Consider the following 18710-nt stretch of genomic DNA (forward strand, 5'->3'; position numbering starts at 1 on the left):
AACATTTGTCTAGTATTGAGCTGATTAAAAGCTTTCCTATGACGATGCTCAAAAGTTTATGTCTATGCTAATGTCTTTCCTTTCACTTTATCTGAATACAAGAGAATGAATTAATAGTTATTCCCCATGGATAAAAAAAATAACAACCATTATAGATGGTAAAGGTTTGAAAAAGAAAAAGGACTTTGAAACTCAAGATAAATAGAGAAAAATATCTTAGATGATCTTTAAAAGTGAGAAAAAGTTATTCCCTCCATAGCTTGAGTCAAAGTGGAAACATTTCATATGCATGGAGGTCCAAATTTTGTCGCTATCCCACCTTACTAGAATTCTCAAAAAACTGGACCCAACAAATTCAAATGATTCTTTTTAAATAATTTGTGATGTTCATGTGACATTGTAATACATGTATCTGGTATATGCTGGCATGAATTTGTTACATTGATATCTCTACATTTAATAGCTTTATGTACTATCAGAGGGATAACTTTTATTATGTATGTATGTATATCTATATTAGTTTTTCAAATCTATGTCTAAACAGGTGGTGGAAGTTAATAAAGTATAACATAAAGGGGGGAATTGTAAGCACTACATGTAGATCTAAATTTTTCATTGTCTCATCCTGAAACTGTTGAAGAGAAGGTGCCTTTGGATTCAATTGAATGTAGTCTGAATGTAGTTGAAGAAACAGACTTTCTGTTTATTAAATGATTATGTTTAATATGTTGGATGTAACTTGAAATTTTAAGGATTGTGATATATAGTAGTAGCTTTTCCTTTGATTAACCATTTTATATTAAAATAAATCTTCATTGTTTGTGGGAGACTAATAAGCGTGCATGAATTTACAGGTCTCCCTTACCCAAGAATTTACATCTTGAGAACGTTTGTCAACAAATTTCTTCACTAGATCCTTGTATTTACATGATACAATATAACCATGTTATTATTTTCTCAGGTAATGTGAAATTGTGGCTCCCTATAACCATGAATCAAGCTTATTCTAAATTATATATATTTAGATTTTTGACAATTTCTGATGAAATGTTTAAGTAACTTGTAGTCACTGGATGCATTTCTCTTCCTCATTTTTCTTTCCTTCTATTTAAGAAGGCTGGATCATAACAGGGTAAAGATCACTAAATGTGAAACACTTAAAACATTTTTTTAAAACTACATAAAAATTAAGCTATTCTGTTTTAGAATTTTGATATGCTTAAATTATGTTGAAAATTAAATGTTTGATACAAGTTTTAGGCAAAGTCAGAAATTTCTTGTACTACATATTTTTCTGTACATTAAAAATCAATGGTGTTTATAGTCGAAACAGTTGTACTTTTGTAATTTCATTTTTTTCTCTTGTGATTTCACTTTAAAATTTTTAGAAAATTTTTTCTACAATTTTTTTTGTTTACATCTGATTTTGATTTTCCAACCTTTTGGTTTTGTATACATGAATAAAATCTAAAGACCTCCATGGATGTTTTTTTTAATAACTAAGACCTTCGTTCAGGGTTCAAGCAGAGTGGAGGCCAAACCTATATCTGTTACATAAATAAAAGATGACCTAAAATATTTGGTATTTATCACTTTAGAAAAAAAAGCATTTTATGTGTTCTTATCAAAACTCTTCAGAAATTTGACCCCATCCTCCAAAGAATAAAAAATACTTTGAAATTGTGAAGGAACTGCAACAAATTCTGTATCCAGTGAGATACTCATTTATAATGAACAACAAATGATGTTGCAATCATTTTCCAAAAGGCATTTTTCATGCCTCTCTGGGGGCCCTTGATTGGAAATAAAATATTCTCTATTGTCTATAGTGAAAAAATAAAATTATGATTCACTTATGGCCAGATATTGTACATTTAACAATCTGCATAAGAAGACTCACATGAAAGAAATGAAATACTTTATTGATAACTCTGACTGATACATGTAAATGTGTCCTGAGACATCATTGCATCACCTTGTCCATTCTTTCTACTATCACAAGAAGTAAAAAAAAAATAAAAAAAGTGTAGAAATCACTATGTATCTGTGGAGATGATACAACTATAACAATGGCACACAGGTCAGATGAGGAGGAATGAAGATTAACTGATCGGGTGATGAAAGTGTTCAAAGTCATCTGTTTTATGATCCTCTGGCATTGGTCTAGCTTCATATGTTGTTATAACAACCTCCTGGCGACGGGCCTACAACAGAATTATATTTAGATGAGAAAACATAGGTAATCAAAGATTACGAAGCTCACCTCGACGAATGTTATCAGTTTAAGTAATGGAAATCTCACATCATAGTTTCTTAATATTTAGTATTCATCCCAACAACAATATTCTTGCAAGTTGTGTTTAACCCCTTACATGGTATATACACATTTCTACGCGTGTATACATGAAAAACATGTATAGTGTTAACAAATATTCATAAATTTGTTAATACTGCAGATATCAAGGACTTCAAGTTCATTCGGATTGATCTGTTCCCAAAACTTTAACCTGGTCTCTTGTATGGAAAATGTAGGTCAGATCTGGCATCTGAAGCAAGTCTAATAGTGTCCATCCTTAGATGCATCATCCATGCAAGTTTTGTTTAGCTAGGGCTTATAGTTACTTGGGAATGATAATGTAGGTCAGATCCAGCATCCGAAGCAAGTCTGGTAGTGTCCATCCCTAGATACATCATCCAAGCAAGTTTGGTTTAGCTAGGGCTTATAGTTACTTCAGAATGAAAATGTAGGTCAGATCTGGCATCCGAAGCAAGTCTGGTAGTGTCCATCCCTAGATACATCATCAATGCAAGTTTGGTTCAGGTAGGGCTTATAGTTACTTGGGAATGAAAATGTAGGTCAGATCCAGCATCCGAAGCAAGTCTGGTAGTGTCCTTTCCTAGATGCATCATCCATGCAAGTTTGGACCAGGTAGGGCTTATAGTTCCTTTAGTTGGTAATAGACCTGCTCCAAAAACTTTAACCTGGTCACTCATCTGGAAAATGTAGGTCAGATCCAGCATCCGAAGCAAGTCTGGTAGTGTATCATCCATGCAAGTTTTGTCCGGGTAGGACTTATAAATCCTTGGGAATGGACCTGCTCCAAAAGCTTTAACCTGCTCCAAAAACTTTAACCTGGTCACTCATCTAGAAAATGTAGGTCAGATCCAGCATCCGAAGCAAGTCTGGTAGTGTACATCCCTAGATGGATCATCCATGCAAGTTTGGTTCAGGTAGGGCTTATAGTTACTTGGGAATGGACTTGCTCCTAAAACTTTAACCTGGGACGACGACGCCGGGGGTATAGCATAAGCTCATCTCGACTTCGTCAAGGTGAGCTAAAAAGGAACTGTTCCATATCGTAATTAACTTACTTTAAAATCACTAATTTCTGGGGATGGGGGTATTTTCATTGTTTTGAGGTATGGAGAGATCCTCAAATTCATGACCACCACAGAATGTACAATTTCCCATGCATTGATACTACTAAACATTCTCAAAACATGAAATCCAATCCCCTAAAACCAATATTTCTATTTCAAGCCTTGAAAATTTGACCCCACAAAAATACATGTATGTCATTTTACATTATTATACCTCTACTGATTTTTCACTATATAAGAGTAATTCGATATATTTTGCTGATTCCCTGAAAATCACCATAAAAAGACTAACTCCCTGCAGAAAGGTGTGTCAGTTTGATGAACTGATACAAACCTAATCAAAACACTTAGCTGCGCCTCGGGAAATAGACTTGCTCGATGGGAACTGGAATCTTGCTGACTCCCTCAATGATATACTTTAATTGTATATTACAGTCAGACCTAATGAGAGCAGAATCTTTGAAATTGAAGTTTTTTGTCTTTCCTTTGCCGAGATTTTCTGTATACCAAAGTTGGTTTGAACTGGTTTATTTTTTCAAAGAATAAGCAAATGTTCAATTTTTAAATGTTAACAGACAATTGAGGACAGACAAATACAGATAGCAATAGTTACGTGAGTGACTCAGGTGACATTAATTATCCCCAGTTTTGTCCAGTCATAGGGCTGGGTATTGGCCAGAGATTTCATATTGCGATATTTTTAACTGTATTGTGATATGTATTGCAATATTTTCAATGTAATTAAAATGGCATTTTCTTACTATATTTACTCTAATTTACATGCAGAATGTACATAACTATGATAATAACCATCAGGGAAAAAAAATCTTGTTGATTTCATTTAAGTTATGCCCTGAAATACTCCCACAAGACAACTTCTGCCTTACTGTTTGGCTTAATAACAAACCTTTCACACATCCATTTATATATTTAATGATAAAATTCTTTAATCTAAGCATATTGCCAGTATGTCGATATTACAAAATCGTATTGCAATACAATATTTTTCATCATTGTATTGCAATATTGAAATATCGATATCTTTGCCCAGCCCTATGACCAATCATTAAATCTGTGTTGCAGTGATTAATGATCAAACATAACCATTGATTATTTAGCTAACCTGAGAACATTATAATTCATAATCTATACACTTTGCCACCTTGAATTAGTCTGCTTACCTCTTCAAAGTCCCCTTTTAGTCCAATGTAGTATATCTTTGTTAAGTCGCCTCCAAAACTGGACGGAAAATGGATGGTAAGTGTACTCACACTATTGAACCTGGCAGGTCTGTTAAAGAAAAAATACACCATTCTCAAATTTGCCAAACCACATTGATTTCCAAACAATTTTTTTTCAATTTTTGTACGCTTTGGGAGAGCTTCAAGTCATATCTAAAATCAATCTTACATGACGCCGTACTGTAGAGTGCCTTGTGGATCAGGGGTCAACTCAAATTCTTGGTCCGCTTTACGACCTACCTCATCAAAGGTCATTTCTGGGACATTTTTGAACCTGTGAATAGTGTTACACATATATGAAATTTTACTTCACCATAGAGAGAGAAAGGGAGATAGAGAGAGAGAGAGATGTGATACTGTAGGTACTCAACTCACAGTCTCATTTTGTTTGGATGGTTTTCCCCTTGTTCTCCAATAACTATGATGCCTTTCAATTTCACATTTCCTGTAAATCTGCAATACAAAAACATACATTACAAATAGACAGCTTTAATCTATTGATCACCAAAGATTTTAAATGATGCTGGAGTACCTGAATTATAATTTATAGATACATTATACCAGGTAAATGCATTCTTACATGTACCGGTAATAATATTTCAATGTAGATGACAGTTGTACGTTAAAAAATCATTTTTCTATTAAAAAGAAATGTAGGGAGGATTTAAGTCATAAGGTTTATTGGAAAAAGATTTGAGATCTTTGTAGTTTAGCTTAATGCCATGAAGTCAAAATGAGTTAAAGAGCAAAACACTTTCCAACATGAATTTGTCTTTTTGATATACCAGTAATTTACTTACGGTATTTTGAACAGCAATTCTGGATCAGCATCACTTTCTACAAACTGATGGAAAAAAAAAAGATATAAACCATTGACATTTAAGTAAAAATAGTAAATAATTCCAAAGATAAGTGGATTGCTCAGGAATATTCCAACTAGAGGTACTGTGAGCAATGAGCTCACTAAATGATAACCCCCGTCTCCCATATGGATATAAGGACAGTGTCCATGTTTTGCTATGGGAAACCCAAAATATGTGACCGATCAAAAAGTGAAATAGGATATGCACAATGGCAACATATAATAAAGATTCTGTGAAAGTTTCATCAAATTTCATTCAGTAGTATGAGAGGAGTTGCCGATAAGAGATGGGTACCCCAAAGAGTAGCAGATGGACGGACATCCAGATACTATATACCATCCCGCTTTTCAAGCGGGGGGTATAAGTTGAACCAGACATTGTTGAAATGTGACCATCTCAAAGGCAGCTACATTTAACGGATATTAGGATGAAAGGCCCTCTATCAAGGACTCTCATTTGGTGAAGTTTGAGTCTGTCTAGGCTATTCAGAAGGTTGAGCCAGGCAAGGTCAAAGGGAGAGGAAATATGCTTTGAACAAGGATTTTACACTAGAGTTTTTTGATCATGACATTCCATGTATAAAAAGCTAATTCAAAGAAATTGTTTCCCCAACTTTTAAAGAAGAAAAAAAGTGGAAGAACAATCAAAAATGCAGACAAGCTTTAAGAAGTACATGTATGTCAGAGGTATTGCAGGAATCAAAAGTTATGTATGCAATGTATATAAGTATTTAACCTTTGTCTCTGATTTCAAAATCAAAAAGAATCTTTTTAAGTCATATTGCTAAAAGGTACTAAGTTTCATTGCAAAACTTCAAAGAGAAGTAGAGTTATTTCTAATGTAATATGTTTGGGCCGTGGATATCAGTCTGGATAGCTGAGTCAGTAGAGCACCTGTATAGTGATCGATGCATGGGTCCAAGGTTCAATTCCTTGACAAGTAATATTTTTTTTCAATTCCTATTACAGATCTGGTGCCGTTGACGGGTTCACTAACCCTAGACTTGCGGCTGGGGGGATTTCTCAGTTTTCGCAATGGTGCCGGATCTATGTTTTCCTGGTATGTAAAATTTAAGGAGGGAATGGTTTGGACAGTGGCTATTGGCCTGGGTAGCTGTCGATAGAGCACCTGACTAATGATACAGGGGTCCTAGGTTTAATTCCTGGTTCAGCCTATTCTCTATTGAGAAATTGATGGTTTGTTTTAATACTCCCCCTCAACTTCTCTACAAAAGGACTATAATAAAGGCAGTTCAGAAATCGACTAAATGAAGAACCAAACCAGGTCCCACTTCAATCGATGTTTTAGGCCTGATGCATAATCATCGATATACTTTGGATGCACAGAGGTTGTTTTTCAATGGAAATGCAATTAAAAATACCCATTCTGCTGACCTTAGACACATTTATCACGGTATTGCACTTGCTTGCGATATCTGTGTCATCGGATTCGTTTATTCATTAACTGCATTTGAACTTGATTGACCTCTAAAAAAGTCTAAATCTTTTTCTCCGGATAAATTGGATTATGTGTTCCTTTCATGAAAGTGTTATCCAGGGAAATAGTTTTAGACTTTTTTAGAGATGACCCCAATTCAAACGCAGTTTTGAACCTGTTGAATGAATAAACAAATCCGGCGACACAGATATTGCACGTAAGTGTAATACCGTGATAAATGCGTTTTAGGTCAGCAGAATGGGTATTTTTAATTGCATTTCCATTGAAAAACAACATCTTTGCATCCAAAGTATACTGATGATTCAATGATGCATCCATCGATTGAAGTGGGACCCGGTTTGGTTCTTCATTTAGTCGATTTCTGAACTGCCTTTATTAGTCCTTTTGTAGAGAAGTTGAGGGGGAGTATTAACACGAAGCATCAACTTCTCAATAGAGAATAGATTCAGCCATACATTTGCTACTTGAATATTATACCAGGAATTCATTTTATAAACATTTTTCATTTCTTAAGTCATCCAAGCCATTAAGAATCTCTGACACTATTATCAATAACTGTAACATACCCTCTCTTTGTCGAGTCTCTGGTCCCAAGGTTTGAAGACAGCCTTTGGTGAACTTTCTGTATTCAGACACTGGACTGCTTCCATGTTTATTTTAGTATAGAGGCTATATGCGTCAGCCAGTTGTTCTTCTGTCAAGTGATCATCACAGTTGTGATTTCCGCCACATCCTCCGCTGCCATGACTATGACCGTGCCCTGACATCCTCTAATAGACTCTATTCACGCACGCGCTAAAGTTCGTAGCGATAACGAGGCTGACCTGACAAAAAGTACATGTGCGAACAGACGCTGAAAATGGACGGCCATGCGGAAACGGGCTCCGCGGCTTATTGTTGTGTGCCGCTTTGTAATGAAGACAGTCGTCGGGGTACAGCAACATCCTTCCACTCTTTTCCAAAGGATCCATCTGTACGGAAAGAGTGGATTATCAAAATACGGCGAGACGAAGGCCCCGACTTCCATGTAAGTTTTTCACGTGACTTACACCAAGTTTGTCGATTTTGTGGATATAAAAAAAATCCCTCACTGAAACATCTTAAAAAAGTTACATATTTTTAATTTTGATGATATTTTCCTTTAATTTCATTGAGTTTTGACATACAGGACCCTTTTAATTTATCACAGTGAGGCGATAGATTCCATAGCCTCACCACTGTTGTTTACGTCTAGCATGCTAACGGTGCGAGCGAGGTTTCGTATCATCTCGCACTTCATTACATCTCTACACACTATTAAGTTAGATGATTACATTTCGATATAACAACTTTTAATAAATTTTCTAGTCATAAAATGTTTTTTGGATGATAAATATTTATATAAACACGCAGCGTAATTAGTTCCCAAAAGAAAAACAACTCTCTTCATAACAACTGCTGCCTGTATAGTATTAATGCTGCCTGTATAGTATTAATTCATATACAATGTATCACGATACATGTTCAATATTTAAATGAATTGTTCAGATCGATCGACCTATAATTTATAGGTCATATGCCATATTGGGCATCAACAAAAACAAAATAAAATGCCAGCCATAAACTGTTCTGAGAATATACACGCAACACTTGTAATCAGGATGTTCAGTTCCTTTCTGTTTAACTATAAACTACTTTTCATCAAATTTTGTCTAAGAAAAATTCTTTTGTTTACAATATCCTGATTTATTTTATGCACCAACTTGAAAATTTTTTTCTCTCTCCAGCAACCCCTTGCATAGCCCCTTCACAATAAGTGTGGTACTCTTTTTCAGGGCAAAATGCTATATTTTGGTTAAATTTGATGTAAAAGTAATTGTTTCTTTTTGTAATTTGATTATCTATCTGTATAAACAAAAACACCATCAAACATAATTTACACATAAATTTGACCTGCAAAAGAGTAGAACCACAATTATGGTGAAGGGGCCAATTGACCTAATAAAGCCAAGGTAAGCAGTTAAAACCTTGTGCACCCGTTAATTAATTAATATCTTCATAACATTATATAGATGTTTTAAAAGAAGAATAATAAATAGTGTACATACAGTGATACTTTTTAATACATGTACATGTACAAATAACTTTTGAATTGTAATTGAAACAATAACAATGCCAATTAGATGTTCTACAACTTGATTGATATTTTTCAGATATCAAAGTCCACATTTGTATGTTCCAAGCATTTCAAAGAAGATGATATTGTAAAAACATTGACAGGTACAAGGCTACAAGCAGCTTCAAAGTTTGAGTTCGTTTGCTGCTACTTTATTAAATTGTTGAGTAAAACAGGATCTATCTTCCATAAAGCCCTTCGGGCTTTATGAGATTTGAATACATGACCAACCCGTTTTACATCCCAATAAAACTCAAAAAATGATACCTTATTTCTTAAATAATGCACATAAGTGAGCATTGATCATTTAGATTTATAATAAATTTATATCGATAAATGTTCAATTCTAAATATATAAACTTTCTGTAAAATCAAGGTGATATTTCTATTTCAAGTTCAAAAATCAAGTTGTAATTTGGAGTCAAGTGCAACAAACATGTAATATTTTAATTTGGAAATAGATAATTAAATGTTTATAATGGTTAAACATTAACATGTCTACACACCTTGTAGGACTAAGAAAATTGAAGAAAGGCACAGTACCAAGTATATTTCCATGGACTAAGAGTGCACCAAGCCGTAAACCACCCAAGAAGAGGGAAGGACCTCCTCAGTAAGAGTTTATGAGTCATGATACAATTTGCAGTATTAATTTTGCTTCTGATAAACAAGGAATGCTGCATTTGTATTATTTAAGCACTGAGTTGTAAATTTTGATGTCCATCATGTCACAACATGGACAGCTGTGCTCACAAACTTGCATGCATAAGCACATACATATCATGTGTTTGTGCAGCTGGTCATGTTAGGGAATGATGGACATGAAAATGGACAGTTCGGTACTTATATTACCATTTAAATAATAAATACAGCTTGAATAATGCACACCATACCTGTGCAAGGCCGTAGTAAATAAAAACCTAGATTCTCATCCTCGCCTCAAATAAAAAAAAAAAATTTTCTAAGTCTTAATTCAGATCGGGATCGGTAATCAACTAGTATTCAACTTTCGTTCTCTATCCCCCATATGTCAGTGTGATTTTCACGGCTGTTAAGATCATTAAACAGGATCATCAGTAGTTGTGAAAGACTCCTGATGCGAGATGATGTATAGTAAGAGATAAACATATTTAAATTGACCTCTATTATAACTATGACTTTTAGATGTATAACAAAGATATATCTGACAACAGATATAACGCTTAAATCTGCACCATTTGATAAGGTAAAAAAATATCTGTATATATAATGGAAGAAAAGAAAAAAAAAATTGTTATGAAATCCACCACCTGCGTCAATTTCAAAAAAAAAAAAATTGGATGAGAATCAAGTTGTTTTATTTATTAAATCTTGATCATAGGTTATTGGCTGATTATTGTGCCAGTGTACTAGCTCACCTGAGCAGATGGAAAGCTCAAGTGAGATTTTCTGATCAAATTCACAGGCCTTTCGATCGCTTAAAACAATTGTGTGTGTAAAAAAAATAAAGGTATTGAACTCTTACACTGGGTACCCTATTTTGCTAATAAAATATTCAAATGCTCTAAAATTCTACTTTCTATTCAAATCTATTCATAGATAAACATTCTTCATTTCTACCAAAGCTCACTCCGAAATTCCATATACGGTACTTTTTGAGATATTCTGAAATCAATTTCAAAAATGACCTGTACTTTCTTTTACTTGACATTAGCTTGGGCCCCTGGTCATTCACATGTAAACAGATGATGTTTAAAGTGCAGCGAAGAGTTGCAAAGTATTTGCAAAATTTTTCCACAATTCAAAGTTGATTTATTACTCCAGATTGTAAGCTTAAGTCAGTAGTAATTCCTTTTGCGAAAAATTAATTTGAAAACATTTGCATCAACAACTGCACAGCCATGTTGATTAAGAATGTAAATGAAGCCATGGTAGAACAAATATTTTCTGGAATGCATTGTATACCTTTCAATTTTCAAAACATTTAGACCGCTAAAATGTTTTTTGTAACTTAATAATATCATATGATCAAATTAGAGAAAACCTTGTAAAGCTCGAATGCAAATGAACAAATATTTATTGAGTTTAGAATAAATTCTGGGAAACATTTGTCCCATCGTTCCCTGGTAACTTTACAATTAGTGTAGCTCTTCTAAGGCCCAAGCTAATGTCGAGTTAAAACAAGATGTGTTTGTGAAACACTATGCGCCCGGCGGCAACAAATTTCGAAAAATCTATTTTTAGCATATTGGTCACAGTCAAGGTCACAAGGTCATTGACCTTGATTTCATTTGAAAGGAATTTATTAGTGGAGTATGTATTCCAAATATGAAGTCCCTATCTCCTATGGTCCAAAAGTTATGACATACAGTGGAAAAAGATATTTTTAGCATATAGGTCACAGTCAAGGTCACAAGGTCATTGACCTTGGTGTCATTTGAAAGGACTTAATTAGTGGAGTACGCATACCAAATATGAAGTCTGTATCTCTTATGGTTCAAAAGTTATGGCAAAGGTTAAAGTTGACAACAGACAGGACAAAAATAATATACGCCCTGGATCTATTGATCCAGGTGCATAAAAATTGAGGTCAATTTTGGAATTGGATTGATTTCAGAATATCTCGAGAAGTATAAGGAATTACGGGATGAACTTTGGTAGTAATGAAGATTGTTTATATTTGAATTGATATGGAAAGAAAGTAAAATTGTAAAGCATTTGATTTAAAAGAATTTTATTTGCGAAAGAAGGTACCCTACGAAAAAGAGTTTCATACCTTTATTTTTTTCCAACACCTTAATTTTTTTCTAAAGGCCTGTGATCAAACTTGTCTATTATCTGTCATTGGTATTTGTTGTCATTACAAATGATATTCACGTTTTCTCTCATTGAGCTAGTTTCAACCAAACTTGGCACATGCATGTTCAATCCTTAGGTGAGGGAAAACCCAAGTTTTTTACTTCCAAGGGGAGATAATTAAGAGATAGTCAATGAAAATTGTGGGATCCTCTAAAAATCTTCTCAAAAAAACAGGAGCCACAAAAAATGAAACTTGCGTGAAACCTCATTGATATAAAGTACTATAGATTCAAGTTTTACTTAATTAATGAGAATGCATAGAAAAAAAAAAATAAAATCTGTAAATTTAAAAATATATATATATATATATATAACATTTACATATATAAACATGTATTTTGCATGTAAAATGTGTGGAAATTTAAGGCATTTAAAACACCATTACACAGGTCTGGACGATTTCTAAATAAGGAAGTCAAGAACGATAACCGTGAATTGCTATTAATACACAGAATAAACAAGGCGCTAATCCTTCTGACCAATCAGATACAGCATGTAGACAAACCCATGAGAGAATAAATAAAACACGTGGTTTTTAAGTTTTTTGCTCAAAAGATTTTTTTAGAACATACTTTTTGTAAACTTTATGCGCATTTGGGAATAATATAATATTTTTGACAATTCTACTGTGAACAAACACAACTTGAAAGCTTGGAATACGTTTTAAGTGGGATAAAAAAAATCTATCTATAGGAGTTAGCAATCCCAAAAGTTTACTTACGTTAAAAAATTTATATAAATACGGTAAATTTTCAGTTTTTAGAGCCTGACATAAAAATCTTATCGAAAAGATAACAGTCTTTATTATTGAGTGTTTATTACAGAATACTAGTAGTCCATGCAGTTAAATTCTCATATGCGAGGTAAGATATTTGGATAATACGCATTCATGTATAATTACAGGATCCTCTCCATGTTAAACGCCTTTCCTTATGCCCATTTAAAGTCTGCATAGCTACGAGTAAGTATTCGGCGCTCATGAAACCCGTGATTATGCAAAACTATTTGTGTATACTCCATACGATAAACAATTGTGTGAGTTGATCTATACACATGGAATTTAAGCATTATCGATGAAAATCGGACGGCTAAGCAAAATTATATTAACCATCATATAATATATTCTGGTAAATGTTATAATTGAACTTGATAAAAACTTGCTGGTGCGATCTATACCTCTGTAAACGATTACATTCTATCGTACATTACTTTTTTTTCTTTACCGAGATAAAAATGTCAAGGTTGATCACGGTAAAAATGTGGGGAATACCTTATTCTTCAAAAGTTTTCATCTTACTTCTACAGATTTTTTGTTAAAAAAATCTTTTTGAGGAAAAAAACAAAAGCACGTGTTATCTTTTTGTTCTTTTAAAATATGTTTTGGGGTGTGTAAAAATGCTGTTGTCTGATTGGACAGAAAAATAATTACATGTACTTGATGTACATTTATAGCAATTTTCGGTTATCGTTCTTGACTTCCATATTTAGAAATCGTCCAGACCTGTTACAGGGACATTTAATTTGTTTGCACACACTGTTGCAATTACGCGACTATATATCTTTCAAAAAATAATGGTTCATTACTTAAACATATCATGTCATATGATAGTTCAAATCATCCCAAAGGGAAAGGGGCACAATAATATGGTCGAAGTCTTGGATTAAAATAAGTAAACACTTTTTCTCCAGATAAATCTATATTGGTACCAATGGATTATGGTATTATCTGGATGTGTAAATGTTAGTGAAAAGTATGTCATGAAAATTATTTCTACATGCAATATTGTGTTTGACCGCAAACTTTTTCTTTTATCAATTTTGTATGTAGTGAAGCTTGCATGGAACCACCAACTTGTAAAAAGTATTCATTTTGTGATCAAATAAATCATAAAGGTTTAGGAATGTGCAAGATTTTTAAGTCCCAATGACATATACCGGTAGCTGAGTTTTCAAAATTCTACTGTATCAAAATAAAACATTGCTATGTATAATATTTTACTTGTATTATAATACATATTGATCTTTTCAGAGAAGAAACATCAATTATTAAGAAGCAGAAAACATCATCGTCAATCTCGTTAGACACAGACCAACATCCATCATCAACTGCAACATGTGCCAATGACACTTCAACAGATATGCCATCTGAAGAGCATGACTATTGTCGCCAAGCACCATCTCTTGAAGAAGATCTTGAGGTAATACACGGATCATGTAGTTCCTTTGATCTTGGGGGCATGTTGTCTGTAGCCCACACCTGAGCTGAAAACTCAAGTGAGCTTTTCTGATCACCCGTTGTCCATCATCCTTCTGTCCGTCTGTTAACTTTTCACATTTTCAACTTCTTCTCAAGAATCACAGGGTCAATTTTAACAAAACTTGGTACAAAGCATCCTTGGACAAAGGAAAATTAAATTTTAATATGAAGGGCCAAATCTCCTTCTGAGGGGAGAAAGTCAAGAAAAGGCAAAAATAGGGTGCCGTGGGGTGATTTATAAATCTTCCCAAGAACCATTGGGCCAGAAAAGCTGAAACGTGGAAGCATCCTGGGGTAGTGTAGATTCTAAATTAATCAAATCATGACCCCACAGGGTAGGGTGGGGCCACAATAGGGAATCCTAGTTTTACATTGAAATATGAAGGAAATTTTTTTTAAAAATCTCGAGAATCATTAGGTCAGAAAAGCTAAAACTTATATGTGGAAGCATCCAGCTGGAGCAGTGTAGATTCTAAATTAACCCCCGGGGATAGGATGGGGCAATAATAGGGTATTCAAGTTTTACACAATAGACAGTACAAGGGGGAAATCTGTCAAAGAACAGAATGGACCAAATTACTCAGGTGAGTGATGTGGCCCATGGGCCTCTTGTTTATGAAAACCACAATGGAAATCTTATTAGTTAACACAATTTAAAAGCAAACCACCTGTATAGAATTTTTTAGCAGCATCTGTTCCATCAAAGAAACATCCAATGATGTGCATTCAATAATATAATTAATGTTTCATTATGTAAATAATACAGTATACAGTTGCTCATACAAATTTAAATAAAAGAAGAAAATGTCTCTGTGATATTGTGGTAATGTTGATATTAATTTGGAATAGATAAACCATGTGCATATATCACTGTGTAATACATGTACTATATTGCAGGCCATGAAGATACACATTTCTAAACTAGAAGAAAGGGTACAGCACCTTGAGAAGAAAGTAGAGAAGTTCGGAATTGAAAGATTTTCCAAAGATCCAAATTTGATAAATTTTTACACTGGTTTTTCTACTTATGATATTTTTTGTGCTGTATATAATGTTGTTGAGCCAACAGCCTCAAATATGATCAGGTGGTCACAAGTTCAGAGAAATAAGAACATTGTTTGTAATCCTTTTAGAGAAGAGTCTTTGTCAATTGTAGATCAATTTTTTATGTTTTTATGTAGAATTAGACAAGGTTTTTTTGAAGAAGATTTAGCACAACGTTTTTGTGTGTCTCAAAGCACTGTTAGTCGTATCATTATTACTTGGAGTAATTACTTGTATTGTATTTTGGGATGTTTACCCATATGGCCAGATTTAGATATTGTTAAACAGAATATGCCAGAATGTTTTAAGACTACTTTTCCCAATACACGAGTTATTTTGGATTGTACAGAAATACGTGTGCAGACTCCAAGTGCCAAAGTACTTAACTCTCAGTCATATTCAAATTACAAGTCTCATACTACCTTTAAAGGCTTGATTGGTATAACCCCTCATGGTGCTGTATGTTTTGTTAGCAGATTATTTACTGGAAATATTTCTGATAAAGATGTAACACAAAGAAGTGGTATACTTGATCTATTAGAACAAGGTGATGATGTGATGGTCGACAAAGGGTTTTTAATCCAAGATTTACTTGACAGTGTTGGTGCACACTTGATTATTCCTCCTTTTTTAGGAAATAAAGTTAAATTTAGTAAGGATGAAGTTACTAAAACTCAGCAAATAGCAAGACTAAGAATTCATGTAGAAAGAGCTATCAGAAGGTGTAAAGAGTACCATATTTTTGATAATGTTCTGCCATTGTCTGTTGCTGGGACTGTAAACCAGATTTGGTCTGTGTGTTGTTTATTAACAAATTTTAAAGAAAAGTTATTTTGACAGTTATATTTTCAATTGTTTGATACTGTTATAGTTTATGTGTGTGGCATGTAAATGAACATCATCTGCATATTTGATATACCAGACATGCACAAGTGAGAAGGTACACATACCTTTATATTTTCAAAATAGAAACATGGCTTTAGTGTACAACACTTTTTCCTTTGCATGCTGTGGGAAATTGATTTTTCTTTGTAAATTTTCATTGATATGTTTTCAAGTGATATAGATATTTTTGGAAAAAAAATTAATACCATGAGATTTTATCTAGGTTTGGGTAACTTTAAAAATCTAATACAGATATTTTAAATTTGATTTAAGTACAAATTTTTTTATTAATTATACTGTATATGCAATGCTATCATAATTAGTTTTTGTAATCAACTCAATTGGAATTTCATTAAGATTTACGTTGCATAAATTTTTCTTCTTTTTTTTTTTTGTATGAACATAAATGACAACTTTTTTTGAAAAGGACAACGCTTTGAACAAATTTGGATTTGAACAAACTTGAATCTACACTATATAAGGAAGCTTTTGCCTCTTATGGCTATTAAAGTGGTTTTTTTTAGTAGAAAAAAAATAATGATGCCAAATTTTTATTGTTTCCCAATCATCTCCCCATTACATACAAGTATAGAGAGAATGGGATACTTCATTTATAATAAACAGATGACAGACTCTCTTTAATCAGAAAAAAGCTTAATTGAACTTTTGGATTAACAAAATTAACAAAGAAACTAAACAAACAAAAAAAACAGCATGCATGTACTCACATGTACATTTTTTTTTTCTTTTTATGATCCATCCTAGATGTTATTTTCAGTATCGAACACATTTTGGTAAAAAGTAATTGAAGTAAAATATGTCAAGTTTTTGTTTGATTTCCTGCCACTTTCCTGGTACAAAGTTAATTCTTTCCAGATGGTAGTCATCTTTACACCAAATGTACAAATCGCACCACAAAGCACCGGTCAAACCCATTTGACCCATTATCTGATAATAATATTCATGGGAGGATTTTAGTTTGTAGCTGTTATTCACAAGAGTTAAATATTTTAAATTTGTGATAGAATCTGCATTTGGACATTTAATTTCTAAGAGTCCATACATAGGAACAGAGTTGGGGTCTATGACTTTCCTGTCAGGAGAAGTTCCCAGATAAAAACATGAGGGATTGATGACTAAGCCTGCTTTAAACACATTATTTCCTGTTAAAGTGGCGTATGCTTCTGCTGCCTCCTGTTCGTGTTCAAGTCCAAATTTCATTGCTGCTGTTTGAATTTTGTTACTTTTTAATAATGCGTCAGCCAAAGTTTCGAAATCTTTTTTCCGTGAACAAACTCTTTTAAATGTAGATGAAGTAATTCTGTGTTTTCTTGCTGAATTCCAGTAGGGATTTTTAGACTGTTCAATTGTATTTTGTTCAATGTCGTCAGAATCAGTTTTTGACACAGCAAGTCCATCATAAACATTTTGTTCACCCAGATTTAGAGCTGTATTAAAAGTTTGATCAAGAATAGGTAAATTATAACCAGGAAAAGTAGGAAACGCAGGATTGTTTATAATTGAATCGTTACTTTCGTCAATTTTCTTTTGCTGATAAGAAAGAAGGGAACCTTTAGGCACTGGTCCAACTTTTGATTCAATGGTCTCAATGGAATTAATTTTGGAGGAAGGTGGCAGTATGGTTTTAAATTGAGCATTTGTTGCCATTATATTTTGATTGAGAGATTCCAAAATGTTCTGATATGGTATAGGTTGCTGTATTGGACAATAAAATTTTGATTTCACACCATCTGTTCTTTTTATTTTTTTACAGGTAGTTTTCTGAATATGTACATCTTCGACTGCTTCAGGACGGATACCCTCTAACCGTTGGGGTATATGCCATGTTTGAGGCATTGATGTCTTAGATTTGACACATGGCACTGTCTTTAAACCAAGCTTTTGATAGTGTGCTAATGTGTACATAAGGCCTAAAATATGGCTGCAATGTCCAGAGCCTGCTTTACATGTGCAGTTAGAACTTTCAACATTGGTACAAGCTGCAGCTTTTAGGGCAATTTGTAAATTATGTGGGGGATCATTTTTCCTCATAGAAGGAAAGCACTTGGCTCTAATACAAGCACCAGTGCCCCCTGATGTACATGGTCTCACTGAAACAATAGAAGAAGCTTACTTAGCTTCCTTGTAAATGAAAATTGATAAGGAAACAGAAATAAAAACAACCAAGGACAAAATGAAACTGATTTCAAGAAATGATTAGAAATTTGGACAAATAAAATGAAATAAAAATGAATAAAAGAGATAGAAAACCAGGTTGGGATTTATTTGCTACATTAGTAGGAAAGCATCTCTTTTTAGCTCACATGAGCCGAAGGCTCAAGTGAGCTTTTCTGATCACATTTTGTCCGTTGTCCGTCCATCTGTAAACTTTTCACATTTTCGACTTCTTCTCAAGAACCACTGGACCAATTTTGACCAAACTTGGTACATTAAGCATCCTTGGGTGAAGGAGAATTTAAATTGTTACAATAAAGGGCCAAGTCCCCTCACAAGGGGAGATAATCAAGAAAAGACAAAAAAAGAGTGGGGTCATAAAAAATCTTCTCAAGAACCACGACTGGGTCAGA

At 33.6% G+C, this 18710-nt stretch overlaps 2 protein-coding genes across 2 annotated transcripts in view; one reads left to right on the top strand and one right to left on the bottom strand.

Annotated features, from left to right (window-relative positions):
* Positions 1–1901: 1901 nt before the first annotated feature.
* Positions 1902–18710, bottom strand: part of LOC134233478 (PITH domain-containing protein GA19395-like) — a 19017-nt gene continuing 2208 nt past the window's right edge. The window contains exons 2-7 of the mRNA XM_062715445.1: positions 7510–7716; positions 5423–5466; positions 4998–5075; positions 4792–4896; positions 4563–4671; positions 1902–2204 (exon numbers count right to left, since the gene is read on the bottom strand). Coding sequence (XP_062571429.1) covers positions 2103–2204; positions 4563–4671; positions 4792–4896; positions 4998–5075; positions 5423–5466; positions 7510–7710 — 639 coding nt within the window. The 5' untranslated portion in view covers positions 7711–7716 and the 3' untranslated portion in view covers positions 1902–2102. The remainder of the gene's footprint in view (positions 2205–4562; positions 4672–4791; positions 4897–4997; positions 5076–5422; positions 5467–7509; positions 7717–18710) is intronic.
* LOC134233476 (uncharacterized) lies at positions 7798–17869 on the top strand. The gene is made up of 5 exons (XM_062715443.1): positions 7798–7970; positions 9136–9202; positions 9612–9711; positions 13966–14134; positions 15091–17869. Exons 1-5 carry the CDS (start codon positions 7803–7805, stop codon positions 16072–16074), a joined length of 1488 nt encoding a protein of 495 aa, XP_062571427.1. The 5' UTR covers positions 7798–7802; the 3' UTR covers positions 16075–17869.

The sequence above is a fragment of the Saccostrea cucullata genome, unplaced genomic scaffold (genome assembly GCF_032062105.1).
Source record: "Saccostrea cucullata isolate Sc308-1 unplaced genomic scaffold, CSIRO_AGI_Scuc_v1 ctg258, whole genome shotgun sequence".
NCBI classification, from domain to species: domain Eukaryota; kingdom Metazoa; phylum Mollusca; class Bivalvia; order Ostreida; family Ostreidae; genus Saccostrea; species Saccostrea cuccullata.

What these genes read in the sequence shown, in the direction of transcription:
- LOC134233476 (XM_062715443.1), top strand. Translation starts at nt 7,803, where the DNA reads ATGGACGGCCATGCGGAAACGGGCTCCGCGGCTTATTGTTGTGTGCCG. An exon ending in ACGAAGGCCCCGACTTCCAT is followed by an intron (nt 7,971 to 9,135) that starts GTAAGTTTTTCA and finishes GATATTTTTCAG; the next exon opens with ATATCAAAGTCCACATTTGT. An exon ending in TATTGTAAAAACATTGACAG is followed by an intron (nt 9,203 to 9,611) that starts GTACAAGGCTAC and finishes CACACCTTGTAG; the next exon opens with GACTAAGAAAATTGAAGAAA.